At 48.9% G+C, this 14,095-nt stretch overlaps 1 protein-coding gene across 4 annotated transcripts in view; it reads left to right on the top strand.

Annotated features, from left to right (window-relative positions):
• The window catches only part of LOC147114219 (E3 ubiquitin/ISG15 ligase TRIM25-like), a 58,240-nt gene that overhangs the window by 28,163 nt on the left and 15,982 nt on the right, over window positions 1–14,095 (top strand). The window contains exon 1 of one of the 4 annotated variants that reach the window (XM_085995883.1): window positions 11,966–12,492. The exons of the other annotated variants lie outside the window; for them this stretch is intronic. Coding sequence (XP_085852009.1) covers window positions 12,376–12,492 — 117 coding nt within the window. The 5' untranslated portion in view covers window positions 11,966–12,375. Of the gene's footprint in view, window positions 1–11,965; window positions 12,493–14,095 lie in introns of those variants that run through there. 4 annotated transcript variants of the gene reach the window in all.

Here is a 14,095-nt window from a genome sequence, read left to right as displayed (position 1 = left end):
ACCTGCTCTCCTGCTCGAACTTGTAGGCCCTCCGTGCTCCTCGAACCGTAATCGAACCTCTCCACTCGCTCTGCCCTTTTTCCTCGTGTTTCTTCCACACAGCAGTCCTTGTCTCTTTTCCCCCAACAGTTATACTGTTTTCTTGCTCTTATCTTGGTGCCAAATCAGGGGTTTTCTTTTGTTAAAGTAATGGGCAGGCTGCTTTGACAAAAGCGGGTACTTTATTTTAATGTCTTGTAAATGAACCTAATGGAATCTGTCCTGTGTCCCTCTGAGTTTGGTACAGATAATAGGTTTTGTCTGTGCTCTGCGATTTCAGAGATGGGTTTGCATTTTGCTAGCAATTAACACACCTTGAGGTGTAAATACTTTTGTTTTGACTTCGTTACTACTGTAACCATTTTACCATATCAATTGCAGTCAGTTCTGGAATCTTCTAATTGGTGGCGACTCAGGTTTCTTTAAGATACTGCAGTGGTATGTCCTCCTGAAATGAGTCATGTGATCTGCCAACTCCATCTTGTGTTCATAAAATGTGGCCATTTCAGGGGTTTTACAATGTAGAATGTATTTTCCTGGATTTTTGCGAATCCTACACCGTGGCCCTCAATTTCTTTGCCAGCGGATCCTTCCCGTCTGCAGCAGGAGACATAGATAACATCTCACTGCTCACCGTCCATCTCTGAATCCGGGAGGTCACTGAGGCTCTCTACACCAGGAGAAGGGACTACGTTGTCCTCTCACTGAGCAGAGAGAAGGACGAGGGCTCATGTGGCTTTGCCAGGATAGGGGCTTCCCCATGGTGCAGGGCGCCATCGACTGCCCCCACGTGGCTTTGCAAGCGCCATATAACAATCCTGAAATCTTCCATAACTGCAAAGCCTACATAGGAGCAGGAGTAGGCCATTCGGTCCTCCAAGCCTGCTCCGCCATTCAATATGATTATGGCTGATCCTCTATCTCAGTACCATATTCCCGCTCTCTCCCCACAATCCTTGATGCATTTTGTGTCTAGAAATCTGTCTATCTCCTTCTTAAATATATTCAGTGACTTGGCCTCCACAGCCTTCTGTGGTAAAGAATTCCACAGGTTCACCACCCTCTGAGTGAAGAAATTTCTCCTCATCTCAGTCCTAAATGTCCTACCTCCAGCCTTCTAGCCGTTCTTTTGGCCAAGTCCACTTCCATTCTTCCCCGTGAGGGCCTGTTTACTTCGTGCAATGTATTCCATTGTGGCATTCATGGACTGTTCCACCGCCACCCTAGCGGCCCTTGCTGGTGTATCATCCACACTCAACTCGTCATCCCACCATGAGCTGAAGACCAGGCCGGCGAGGGTTCTGCCTGGGAGATGGAAATCACCCAAGGTGAGTCTGAAACTTGAAGGCAAAACGTATGATTATTTGCACAAACCAATCCTCCGTAGAGGTAGTTCTTCTCATCGCTCAGAGAACACCACTGAGTTGGAGATGCCTGAATCGCCCTAAAGGCACCTTCCAGAGGCTCTACCATCACCACCACTGCTGAGTCCTCATCTATCGGTTTCAGGGTGTTACAGGTACATATGATGTAGTGCTCTGACTCATTTGTAAGGTGTTTCGTTTCCTCGTCCTTACAAGGATTCTTTGACTCTGGGTTTTACAGGAACAAAATTGCAGATGACACAAAGGTTTAGGTTCAACCCAAAACTGTTAGTTTATTAAAAGCAACAAAACACAGACAAAATCCTGTTGCGATTTGGCTGAAACTTACAATCACCCATCCGGCCAGTCGTTACCGTTGTGTATTGTAGGCCTGGATCGGAGATGACCTGTCCCCGTCCTCCATTATCTGACTGCAGCTGCCTACACAGCGCAAACCCCTTGTAGAGTCAACTGATATTTACAACCACCCAGCCGGCTGTTCGTGGCCGACGTCGATTGCAGGCTGGGAGTTGGAGATGACCGTCTTCCCTTCCTTCTTACACCTGGCATTTCCTGTAGTCAAAGCTAGCTTCCGAGAGAGAGCTTCCGAGAGAGCTTCTGAGCGAAAGAGAGAGAGAGCTGTGTGTGGTTCCTTCTTACAGTTCTTCCGTCCTGCCTTTTCGAGTCTGGGCCTTCCCCCAACTCTTGTATTCTAATCCACACCCAGTAATCCAAACCACAGGACACACAGGGCTGGGGGATGGAAGACAATTCCTTATCTTGTCTCCCCCTCCCTGTGGTACATATTCGATGTGATTTAGTCTTACTGCTGATGTGTTTTGCCCAAGGCTAAAGTGTTTTTCATTGAGGCCAGGAAGTCCATTATTCCAGTGAAATTGTCATCGTTGTCTTATCCATTGAAGATCCATCGAAACCCATTAAAACAGGAAGTCTCTGTCCAAAGTTAAATAACCTATTCACCGTTAAATCACCTATCGAGACGCTCATTGTCCAAAGTAAATGTCTTTTCCAAAGTTAAATTGAAACTCACAGGTGTGTCTGTGCTTCTAGACCCAACTGCACCTCGCCCCTACCACTGGGCCAAACAGGCTTCCAGCATTTTGCTATTGTACTGGGTTTTTTGAAATCTACATTCCTCACTTTAATGTCTCTTTTTAAGCTAGAGACATTACTCCTGACAAATTCTACTTCTTCTTTGCCTTTGGGTGCATTGCCGGTCTCAACCAAACCTTTACATTTCACTTTTATTACATATATACATAATACATTCAGTTCAAACACTCTGAACCTCCCGTTTCAATCTTTTAAGTTTCCCCCTTCTTGTCTTCCTTTTTAATTTACATGACAAGATTAATAGATACAACATAATACACAATTGTACAATTACCAACACATGCGATGCGATTCGAATCCAAGGAGAGATCTCAATATTGAGTCCCACATCCCACCACAGAGGGTTAATCATCTCTTCGATTTCCTCCCTTTCTTTCTCATTCTTTTGCTGTAACGCGTAATAATGTTTTTGGGACAACTCTAGTTTCTTTAATAGCTTAACCAAATGTTCGGGTGACGGCAGGATATCGTATCCAAAACGCGATATGTATTGTTGGAGGTTCAGTGAAGTACCGTTAACTGTGATACCGATGTGTTTGTGGTCTGAGATGGGGATTATCCTTTAAATTACTGCGCCCCTCGTTTAACAACCAGGCCCCGTACATGACACACACATCATTTTGGGCAGCCTGATCCGACGCATTTCGGTCCTCCTTTATTAATACATTGATGGTCTGAGCATGAGTCTCCAGCTTAGCTGCCATTTCCTTTAGATGAATCGTCATCACCTGGTCTTCCTGCAATTTGTGACCCTCAATGTCATTACCCGACCCCCCAGTATTTTCCTCAGCTGGTCCCTTAGGGTATTTACTTGTAATTGCAACTGCGCGTTGTCCATACTGTTGACCAGTGACGTCCCTGTATTAAACACCGTGGCCACATCATTAATCAGTCCCCTTTTTCATCTCCCCCAGCCCGTGTGGCTGTTATTTCCCGGTATGTATGCTCCCACCCGACTTTCGTCCCCATAATTCCTCTAGTAGAATTGTCTGAACATTCCTTTTAACAACTTTTGGCGGGCACCACCGGGGCAACTGTAACTCCGTTAAATTAAGAATAACCGACGCTACTTCATAATATACGGTATGATACATCGGCCCAGAAATTCGGGTCAGGGGCTTCCAGCGGGTGCAAGCCCCCAACCTGCACTTTCCTACCGCGCCGGCCATTGAGCTGTGGGCCCGCGTGGGATTCCGATCCTGGGCCTCCTCCAACTGCCGGCGCACAGTGCTTGCGTATCCCAGGGGCGCAGTTAGTTCGATGCATCCCCTGGGATCACGTGGGCCATGGAGAGCCAATGGTAGCAGGGAATGCTTCATTCATAAGTTTGACAGGAAGTCCTGTCAAACCTATAAATACTGTAAACCCCAAAACATCACTAAATCTTCAAATAAATTTTTTAAAAATCACATTTTCAAAATAAACTATAAATTACATGAAATAACTATTTTAAACAATACAGTAATTTAAATTTTGAAAAAAGTAATTACATTTTCTAACGGGGCTAAAAATAAACTTACCTTTCTTTAAAGTATTTAAAAATAATAAACCTGTGGAAAAAATGTTTTTATTTCAATTAATTCACCACTTACCTTGTAAAAAGCAGGCCTTGCGACTGCTTTTTACATGTCTAACTTCTGGAAACTTACCCTCCCGGGAAAACCTGCAAAAACAACGTAAGTTCTAAGCGCACGCGCTGCCTCTCCTGCGCACGCGTTCGACTTCTGAACCCCTTCTTTCAGGGGAACGGAAGTGCCGGTTTCCCACGCATGTGCAGTGCATGCATGAAACCGGCACTTCCATTGGGCTTACGGGCGATTACCCCGTGCGTACTCACCCGTGGAGACCCGAATTTCTGGGCCATTATTTTTCCTGTTGGGATCAACACCAGCCCAGTTTTCGGCCCGGGTGCTGTTACGGGACATTTCGGTAGAAGCTTCATCTTGCTCGCGACCAGTTCGGTCGCATTGACTGCTTTTGGAGGATCCGGGGTCACGCAAGAGTCAAAACTCTGAGTCCAATTCACTCCTGATCCGGAGTCCTGCCACTGCCGTTTGAAAGTAATGGCAACCCCCCCTTTGCAGTTGTGCCCCGACCCGACCATGAGCACATACACTCCTTGCTCCTTCTTCCACCTTTTATCCCAACACAATTTTACCCCTTCCTTTGTTCCCATGGTCCGTCTGTTTGAATTATTATCCAACTTTTCCCATTCCGTGGATGCATTATTTTTACCTTTGTCTGTTTTCCGCAACCACCACCACCATCCCATGGGGGTGCTCCCTTACATTCCAGACAAACCCGTCTACCCTCTTTCACCCGTACCCTCTTAGTCCTGATGTTTACCTTTGGGCAGGACACTGACACTTCCCAAATCTTGTCCCCGGTTCGCCTTGAATACTTGGCCGAGCTCGACCTTAGCCAACCCGGCCAATTCCCAACGTGGGAGTATGTAACTGTACCATTATCACCCCGTGTTGCCCCCGCTGAGTTACGGTGGGGCCAGTTCCTCCCATACACCCGTATGTAAAGAATGTCTCGGTGTCTCCCCGATCTCCCCACCCTGCTTTAAGCAGGATCATCCACACGCTCAGCCGCAGCGTCCACCTCATCTCGCGTCCTTGATTCGATTCGTTTCTATAAAAACAAAACAAGAGAATAACACTGCTCTGTGAGGGGTCTCCCCTTCACAGGTCACACTTAACTGATACACATATTTACACTTTGGTTCAATCACTGCTTTTGTTTTTTCTTGTCCCGATGTTTGGGATTCTTGAGGCCCGGGGGTGGAGTAGGAGGAGGTGTCCAGAGCACCCTGGGTCTCGGCACCCGACTACTTCGTCTCACCGCTCCGCCCTCTGAGTCATCCTCACCATCCCACAGCACGGGAGAAAGGCTCACATTGATCAAACTCATTACGGTTCCTTGGGCCTTGGCCCGTTTTGTGCTTCTCTCTCCGGAGTCGTACAGCTTGCACTGGTTAATGTGAAACCATTTTACTTGCCTCGGCAGCTGGATCGCATCGACCATAGGACTTGCCTTATCCACGATGTTATAGGGTCCTTTAAATAATGGCTCGAATGCCCCTATTCTGGCATAATTCCTGACCATTACCTGGTCCCCTACCTTCCACTCGTGGTTCCAACAGCATTTTATTCTGTTGGTGCTGCCTTCCCATATTGTTAGCTGCCTCCCAATGCAGCCCCCTTAGAGTATGGTACAGATCTCTAACAAACCTGTCCCGTGTGACCTGCTGAACCTGTGTTTGGGTCAGGACCAGGACCAACACATGAGTCGGGGTTCTCAGCGACCCCCCTGTCATTAACTCATGCGGGGAGTGTCCCGTACTTTTACAGAGACTGGCTCTGATGCTCATTAGGACCAGGGGTGGGACCTCATCCCATCTCTTCGGGACCTCTCCTATCTCTTTCCTAAGCCTCTCTTTTAAGGTCCGGTCCATCCTCTCTACTATACCCGATGATTGGGGGTTATGCATCACATGCCACTTTCCCTGTATTCCCAGCAGCTTCAGGGTGTCCTGCATTACTTGTCCGGTGAAATGACTTCCCTGATCTGACTCTACTATTAGGGGCAGTCCCCACCGGGAAAACACTTCCTTCACTAGAATCTTCGCCGTGTTTAACGCTGTCGCTGCCCTACAAGGAAAAGCTTCCACCCATTTCGAGAATGGGAAGGCAGCACGGTGGCATAGTGGTTAGCACTGTTGCCTCACAGCGCCAGGGACCCGGGTTCGAATCCGGCCTCGGGTGACTGTCTGTGTGAAGTTTGCACATTCTCCCCGTGTTTGCGTGGGTTTCCTCCGGGTGCTCCGGTTTCCTCCCACAGTCCAAAGATGTGCGGGTTAGGATGATTGGCTATGATAAATTGACCCTTAGTGTTAGGGGGATTAAATACGTGGGGTTATGGGGATCGGGTGGGATATGTGTCGGTGCAGGCTCGATGGGCCGAAATGGCCTCTATCTGCACTGTGGGGTTTCTGTGATTCTGTGAAAGTATCCACTAATACCAGGCAATATTTATTGCCCCTACTTGTGGTGGGCAGTGGCCCAATGCAATCTACCTGTATAGACTGCCATGGTCCCTCTACCCTCCTTGTGTGTCCCAACGGAACCTTCCTTCGGTGGGGGTCTGGATTATTCGCCGCGCACACTAAACAGTTCTCACAATAATCCCTTACATCTTCCCTGAGCTGGGGCCACCATCCCACAGCCTCCACTTTATTCCAAGTCGTTTCTGGCCCTGTATGTCCGGCCCCCGGACCCCCATGAGCTAGCTGCAAAAATTCTTCCCTGTACTGCACGGGCACGACCCACCTATTGCCCTTGACTTACATCCCCTGTTTCACTGCTACGTCTGCTGCTCCAAAGGTCCCTCTGCAGGCTTCCCACATTCCTTATCCTTAATTACCATTTTAAGGACTGCATCTTGCAGCTGAGCCTGTTTCAAATCGGGTGGCAATTGTACCTCCTTGGGTCTCTCTTTTCCCTTTTACAGCCATGATCTGTCCAGATCGGTACGGGTCCCAAGGTATCCCTTCCCCTGCCCCCATTTTGGCAGGTACATCAGCCTTCTGATTCCCTTCCCATATTGTTACGTTGGGTCCTAATTCTATTGTTAATTCTATTGTTAAGGGTTTCGATATTGCCCCAGCCTGTTCATTACCTGTGAAACCTGCTAGTGTCAATGGGACCCCGCTCGACCATGGGGTAGTGGTCGGATTCAGTGAGTGGACCACCGTGCGAGAGGCGCCTGTATCTACCAAATACCTTCCCCTAACGGACTCCACTTTCACATCTACACATGGTCTGCCCCGTCAAAATCTCAACTCCGAGTAAGACTCTGAAACACGTAAATACCGTCAGATAAGCAAAGCTTTATTTTGACTTGCACAAGGGGAGCGAGAGCCCAGTCAATGGCTCGGCTCACAACTCCAGAGAACATCTGTGAATGCAGCATATTTATACACTCAAACAAGCCCGTGCTCCATAAATCACCTGTAATGGGATTGTATCATTTTAAAATGAATTAAGAGTTCAAACAAATTAAGAGTTTGGCACAAGGACAATCAAAAGGTCAGCAGGACAGAAATATCTTCAGACAAGGTTAGTTAATTACATTCTGTCAGGAGGTTCTGTCTGAATCTTGTTACCAAAAATGATTTGCTTACTCATGTCTGATTATCATATTTATACAGTGAAGAACACAAGTTCCATATGATCATGTATAAAAGTTAGCAAGTCAACTCTGTACAAAGCTATTTCAGTATTCATGCAGAACGAGATTAACTTTTAACAGAACTTTTCACTCTTTGATCAGATGTCATTATCACCTCTCAGTTTGCAAGCGTACAAAACGTGGTGCGGTTACCCAATAGTTCTGCAATGTATTGTTCTGGCAGTTTGTGATTAACTTTTGCAATAGGTCAGAAGATTACATTAATTGCTGCTGACTCGACTTTAGTCCAGCGGCAATGATACAAAAATACATTAGATGTCAAGTATCCCATCATGCACTAGTAAGGGCAAAATCATATTTCCACACCCCACTCATTGTAGATGAGCGGACACAGGTACTCGGGCTGGGCGCGGCCCCGTCACAGTGAGGGTGCAGACGCGCTGGGTCCTCTGTCACCCACAGCAGCATCCAGTTTCCCTTTATCCTTGCCCATAACCTGCTGCAATGCGGCCACTAAGATTGTTATTGGGTCGTCTTCTACCTTCCCTCGGTTTGTCTCTACCTTGGGACCCTCGTGCCCTGGTTTCCCCCCTTTCGGGAGCTTACACTCCTTACTCCAGTGTCCCAACTTCCCACAGTTACAACACGCCTGGGATCGACCCGCATTACTTCCCTCCTGTCTCCATTCCCTTTTACTCCTCACATTCCCTTTCACTTCGTGCACCTTCCCCGTGTTTCTCCTCTTCCTCCCTTGTCCTGACTTGAAAGCTAGAGTCAGCTTCCTCAGCACACCCATCTCCGTATTGTGGAGGCCCTCTGGGTCAAACCATGACTCAGCCTTTGCGCTGATTCACGGCAAACTGTTGGACTCTACGGTCCTCAGCCAATGATTCCTGGGAGCCCCTCTTAATTCTGCGTGCACTAGATCTCCTCCAGTGGCCCTCACGTAAGTCGGCCACAGCCTATCTGCAAAAGTATCTGGTAACTCGCCTGCCTGCTGCCTCGTCTGCTCCACCTGCAAGAACGGACTACCTTGGCTGAGCCCTAGTGCTACCAAGATCTCATCTTTTAAGCCGTGCATGGTTCCTCCCCCTTGGTGGCTGCCGACAAACTCTGATATCGCTTCCCTTCTAGGGAGACCAATATCAACTTCCTCATCTCCTGCTTGTTGCAGTTATTAATGCCCCCTACCTGCTCTACATTGGCGAAATGAACGGAGGCGTCTCCTCCCTGCTTTAATTTAGCCACACTCGTCAGCATTCCCTGGAGCTGAAGCGGTGTAAATGGGAGCACATAATCGTTCTGCAATGGCACCGGGCCACCACGCACTGGTGGCGGACCGAACTTCTGCTGTCGTAGGGGACACATTGGTCTCGGTGGTCCCGGTGCTTCGGGAGCCGGCCGATGCTCGCTGTACGGGGGCCCATCATCTGATTCTTTACTCTCCATATCCCAGTCTTCCACAACCTCTCCAGGCGACATGAGATGAACCATCCCTCTGGCCCCGGATAGTTTTAAGGTCAACTTACAGATCTTTTCATTACAAGGCCTGTGATCTGCTCCCTCATAACCCGGAGTTTGGGCTACTCTATTCGCTACCCTGATACCTTTCAATCGTTCCTCCGCCTCTTCGCCTCTTTCTAGATTCCTTTCACTTTGTTCGCAGTGAGTCTGACACAGCCTCTTACCCTCTGACACCTGACACTGTAAGTATTCAAAATTGTTCTGCACCCTCTCCTCCTTAACCTTTCTCTCCTGCCTTTCTTCACTTAAATCTTTCGTCAGTCGCTCTATGACGGCGTCCTTATCGCTTGCCTTGGTTTCTAGTTCCCTTTTCTCATCTTCCAGCTGTTTCACCTTTTCCCTGAGAATTGAGGTTTGCTTCTGTAGACACAGTAGCCAAATCACCTTCTCTCTCGTTCTTTTATGGTTAACACTAACCGTCCACTCTGCCGCTTTCTCCTGCGGATCCTCAGAATGTAACATTTCTCGTGCCCATGGCTCAGAAATGTCTAACTTGCTACATATATACGAGGCTACCTTAGCCCCCATAGACTTCCTACGGCTACTTCTAACCGCCCACTCTGCCGCTTTCTCCTGCGGAGAGTACATCATTTCATTTGCCCCTGGCTCAGAAATGTTTACTCTGGCTACCTTAGCTACCCTGAGACCACCTTAGCCTCTCTGAGACCACCTTAGCCTCCCTGAGACCACCTTAGCCTCCCTGAGACCACTTTAGCCTCCCTGAGACCACCTTAGCCTCCCTGAGACCACCTTAGCCTCCCTGAGACCACCTTAGCCTCCCTGAGACCACCTTAGCCTCTCTGAGACCGCCTTAGCCTCTCTGAGACCACCTTAGCCTCCCTGAGACCACCTTAGCCTCCCTGAGACCACCTTAGCCTCCCTGCGACCACCTTAGCCTCCCTGAGACTACTTTAGCATCCCTGAGACTACCTTAGCCTCCCAAGGGTTTGTTGCCCTTACTTTGTGCCTTATTTTGCTCCACACCTCAAGAGTCCTTGCCACAGTCGCCAAGATATGGAAGGTGTTTGGTTTCCTCGTCCTTACAAGGGTACCTTGACTCTGGGTTTTACAGGAACAAAATCGTAGATGACACAAAGGATTAGGTTCAACCCAAAACTGTTAGTGTGGTTCCTTCTTACAGTTCTTCCGTCCCGCCTTTTCGAGTCTGGGCCTTCCCCCAACAATCCACACCCAGTAATCCAAACCACAGGACACGTACAGGGCTGGGGGATGGAAGACAATTCCTTATCTTTTCTCCCCCTCCCTGTGGTACATATTTGATGTGATTTAGTCTTACTGCTGATGTGTTTTGCTCAAGGTTAAAATGTTTTTCATTGAGGCCAGGAAGTCCATTATTCCGGCAAAATTGGCATCGTTGTCTTATCCATTGAAGATCCATCGAAACCCATGAAGTCTCAATGTCCAAAGTTAAATCATCTATTCACCGTTAAATCACCTATCGAGACGCTCATTGTCCAAAGTAAATGTCTTTTCCAAAGTTAAATTGAAACTCACAGGTGTGTCTGTGCTTCTAGGTCCAACTGCACCTCGCCCCTACCACTGGGCCAAACAGGCTTCCAGCATTTTGCTATTGTACTGGGTTTGTTGAAATCTACACAGTACAGCACTCATCCGTGGTCATAAGGAGGTTGCCATTCTTGCCAGGTGCTACGTATCCGCGGGTACCCACCCGGTACGCCGATTCGCCTCTGACCACTCCCAGAGACTCTACTTTACATTCCCATTTATATGTCCCATTCTTGTGCCCCTGTGGCATCAGCATTAGAAATCTAAATGCATCTGCAGGCCCCCCTGCCTGCTGGTCGGGTTACCAGGAATTCCTGTCTATCTTCCTCCCAGTTAATCAGATTAAGACTGCTGACTTCCTTCTGCACCTGCCGGGGCACCGTCCCAATCCTGATGTCTTCAATGTCTGCTTCAACACTGTCAATCAAGTCCCAAGCCAGCATATCACATGCTCGCCCCTTGGACTGTAAATCACTCGCCTTCATTACGGCTTTCCCTTGGACCTCTATACCGCTCTGTAACCAGGTTCCCTGCACTTCTACTGCCGTAAGCGCATACTCCGTTCCCTGAGCTGTGAACCGCAGACCCTTGGCGCTTTCCTGCGCCACCCAGGAGGCATAGCTACCCAGGCCCGTGATTTGCCATGAATTTAGGACCAAGTTGGCACTTCCAAACAAGCCCCCCACTTCCCCTAATATTTTCAGTCTCTGCCGCCCCTTGGGGTCTCTACTTCAGGGGCTATGTGGTCCTTATAATCACTAAGTAATCGCTGCAATTTATGCTTAGCCCAAGTAATTGATGCTGGGTGATCACCACCATTGGCCTCTAACGCTGGCACTATACTGCTCAGGTTATAGGTTACTTCTAAAGTGACCATAGTTACATCATGTAACAGTGCCTTTGGACCCCCGACACTGATCATGCCATCCATTGGAGATGGCACCATGGTGGGACATCGCGACGGCTTTTGATATCCACATGTTGTTAAATCAATGCATCTTATATCAGTACATCCCAACCGCTTAAGAACATCGCTACACAATTTTGGCAATATTGTCCCACAAGTCCTGGTTCCCAAATGAATGGGGGAAATTTAGTCCACCTTGCTATAATGTTGACGGTACTGATGACCACACCCCTCATTTTTCCGCGCTGTCCTTTGTGCAGTGAGCAGGAGTATAACCAACGTCCCAGTCCGGCATCATCATATATGCCGCTGACTGTTATATCTCCATCAGTATTCACGCTAATTTGTAGTTGTGTATAATTGTCACTTCTGGGTCCGATAACAGGGATCCAGACCGAGTTGAAGGAGTCTGCTTACGTGGTGCCGTAGGACCAACCGCCCGGGGTGCCGGACACTGAACTTTCCCTTTGTGATGGGCAGGGAGGCGGTTCCAATCGGACTGGTTGACCGGGGGCGGACAGTTCATGGTTGCTGCCACAGATAGTGTCCCAGTATCCTTGTCCCATTTTACATTTGGGATTTATTTTCCATACCTTGGTCGTATGGGTACGTGCGGTGACCCGGTCCGTGATCCATATATTGGGTTTCTTTATCCATTCCCCTTTCCCTCCCTGTGGCAGTTGCATGTATTGTTCTGGATGTAATCAAGTACTTTTATCGATGTGCACGGTGGGCGCCTCCCACGCTACTGTAATTGTCAGGAGGGTGATCGCCAACACGGCCGTCCACCAGGCCGCCATTGTGAGTATTCCGGAACTCTGAGGGTGGTAAGGTATGTGGAACCTCTGCTTTACCCCCAATAACTGACATGCCGTCTTCATGACCCTACCAGTAAAGTGGGTCCCCTGGTCTGAATCTATTTTTAGGGGGACCCGCCCACCGGGGTATCACCTCCTCTGCCAAAATTCTTGCGGGCGTAACATTTCGTGTTGGGAAGGCCTTTACCCAGCGAGTGAAGTGATCCATTATCACCAGGCAGTAGGTCTTTCCCCTACTCTTTGGAAGGGGACCGGTGAAATGGATTTGTAGGTTTTCCCATGGTCCCTTCGGTCTCGGGTGCTTTCCCATAAGAAACTTTATCCCCTTTCCTGGGTTATACTGTGCACAGATCAGGCACCTTTGCCACGTCCATGATGTATATCCCCATGATAGATTTCCAGTAAACTCTGCCTGATACACTCGGGGCCTAGCACCTGGTCTGCCCCTTCTAACTTCCATACCCCAGACACATCTTCCTTTGCCCCATGACTCTCCCATACCCCAGTCACATCTTCCTTTGCCCCGTGACTCTCCCATACCCCAGTCACATCTTCCTTTGCCCCGTGACTCTCCCATACCCCAGTCACATCTTCCTTTGCCCCGTGATTCTCCCATACCCCAGTCACTTCTTCCTTTGCCCCGTTACTCGCCCATACCCAGTCACATCTTCCTTTACCCCGTGATTCTCCCATACCCCAGTCACATCTTCCTTTCACAGAATCACATCACAGAATCACAGAAACCCCACAGTGCAGATAGAGGCCATTTCGGCCCATCGAGCCTGCACCGACACATATCCCACCCGATCCCCGTAACCCCTACACCAACACATGTCCCACCCTATCCCTGTAACCCCACGTATTTAATCCCCCTAACACTAAGGGTCAATTTATCATGGCCAATCAACCTAACCCGCAGATCTTTGGACTGTGGGAGGAAACCGGAGCACCCGGAGAAAACCCACGCAAACACGGGGAGAATGTGCAAACTCCACACAGACAGTTGCCCAAGGCCGGATTCGAACCCGGGTCTCTGGCGCTGTGAGGCAACAGTGCTAACCACTATGCCACCGTGCTGCGGTCCTTTGCCCCATGAATCTCCCAAACCCCAGTCTCATCTTCCTTTGCCCCGTGATTCTCCCATACCCCAGTCACATCTTCCTTTACCCCGTGACTCTCCCATACCCCAGTCACATCGTCCTTTACCCCGTGACTCTCCCATACCCCAGTCACATCTTCCATTGCCCCGTGACTCTCCCATACACCAGTAACATTGTCCTTTGCCCTGTGACTCTCCCATACCCCAGTCACATCTTCCTTTGCCCTGTGACTCTCCCATACCACAGTCACATCTTCCTTTGCCCCGTGACTCTCCAAAACCTCTCTCTCTCCCTTTGACGTATCTTTGGGCCGTTGCACCATATTTATTTCCTCTGGTCCGATGGCGCAAGCTACCACCGGGGCCGGAGAAGGGGGCATATTTCCTGCGGCCCCTTTAGCCGCCATATCAGCCCATTCGTATCCTTCCTGTATCCAATCGCCCCCATTCTGATGTGCTTTTACCTTGACTACTGCTCCCTCCAGTG

The sequence above is a fragment of the Somniosus microcephalus genome, chromosome 8 (assembly GCF_052327205.1).
Source record: "Somniosus microcephalus isolate GS21.2 chromosome 8, FLI_Smic_1.0, whole genome shotgun sequence".
NCBI lineage: Eukaryota > Metazoa > Chordata > Chondrichthyes > Squaliformes > Somniosidae > Somniosus > Somniosus microcephalus.
Note: the sequence above shows the minus strand (reverse complement) of the source record. Positions and strands in the feature narration are given on the sequence as shown.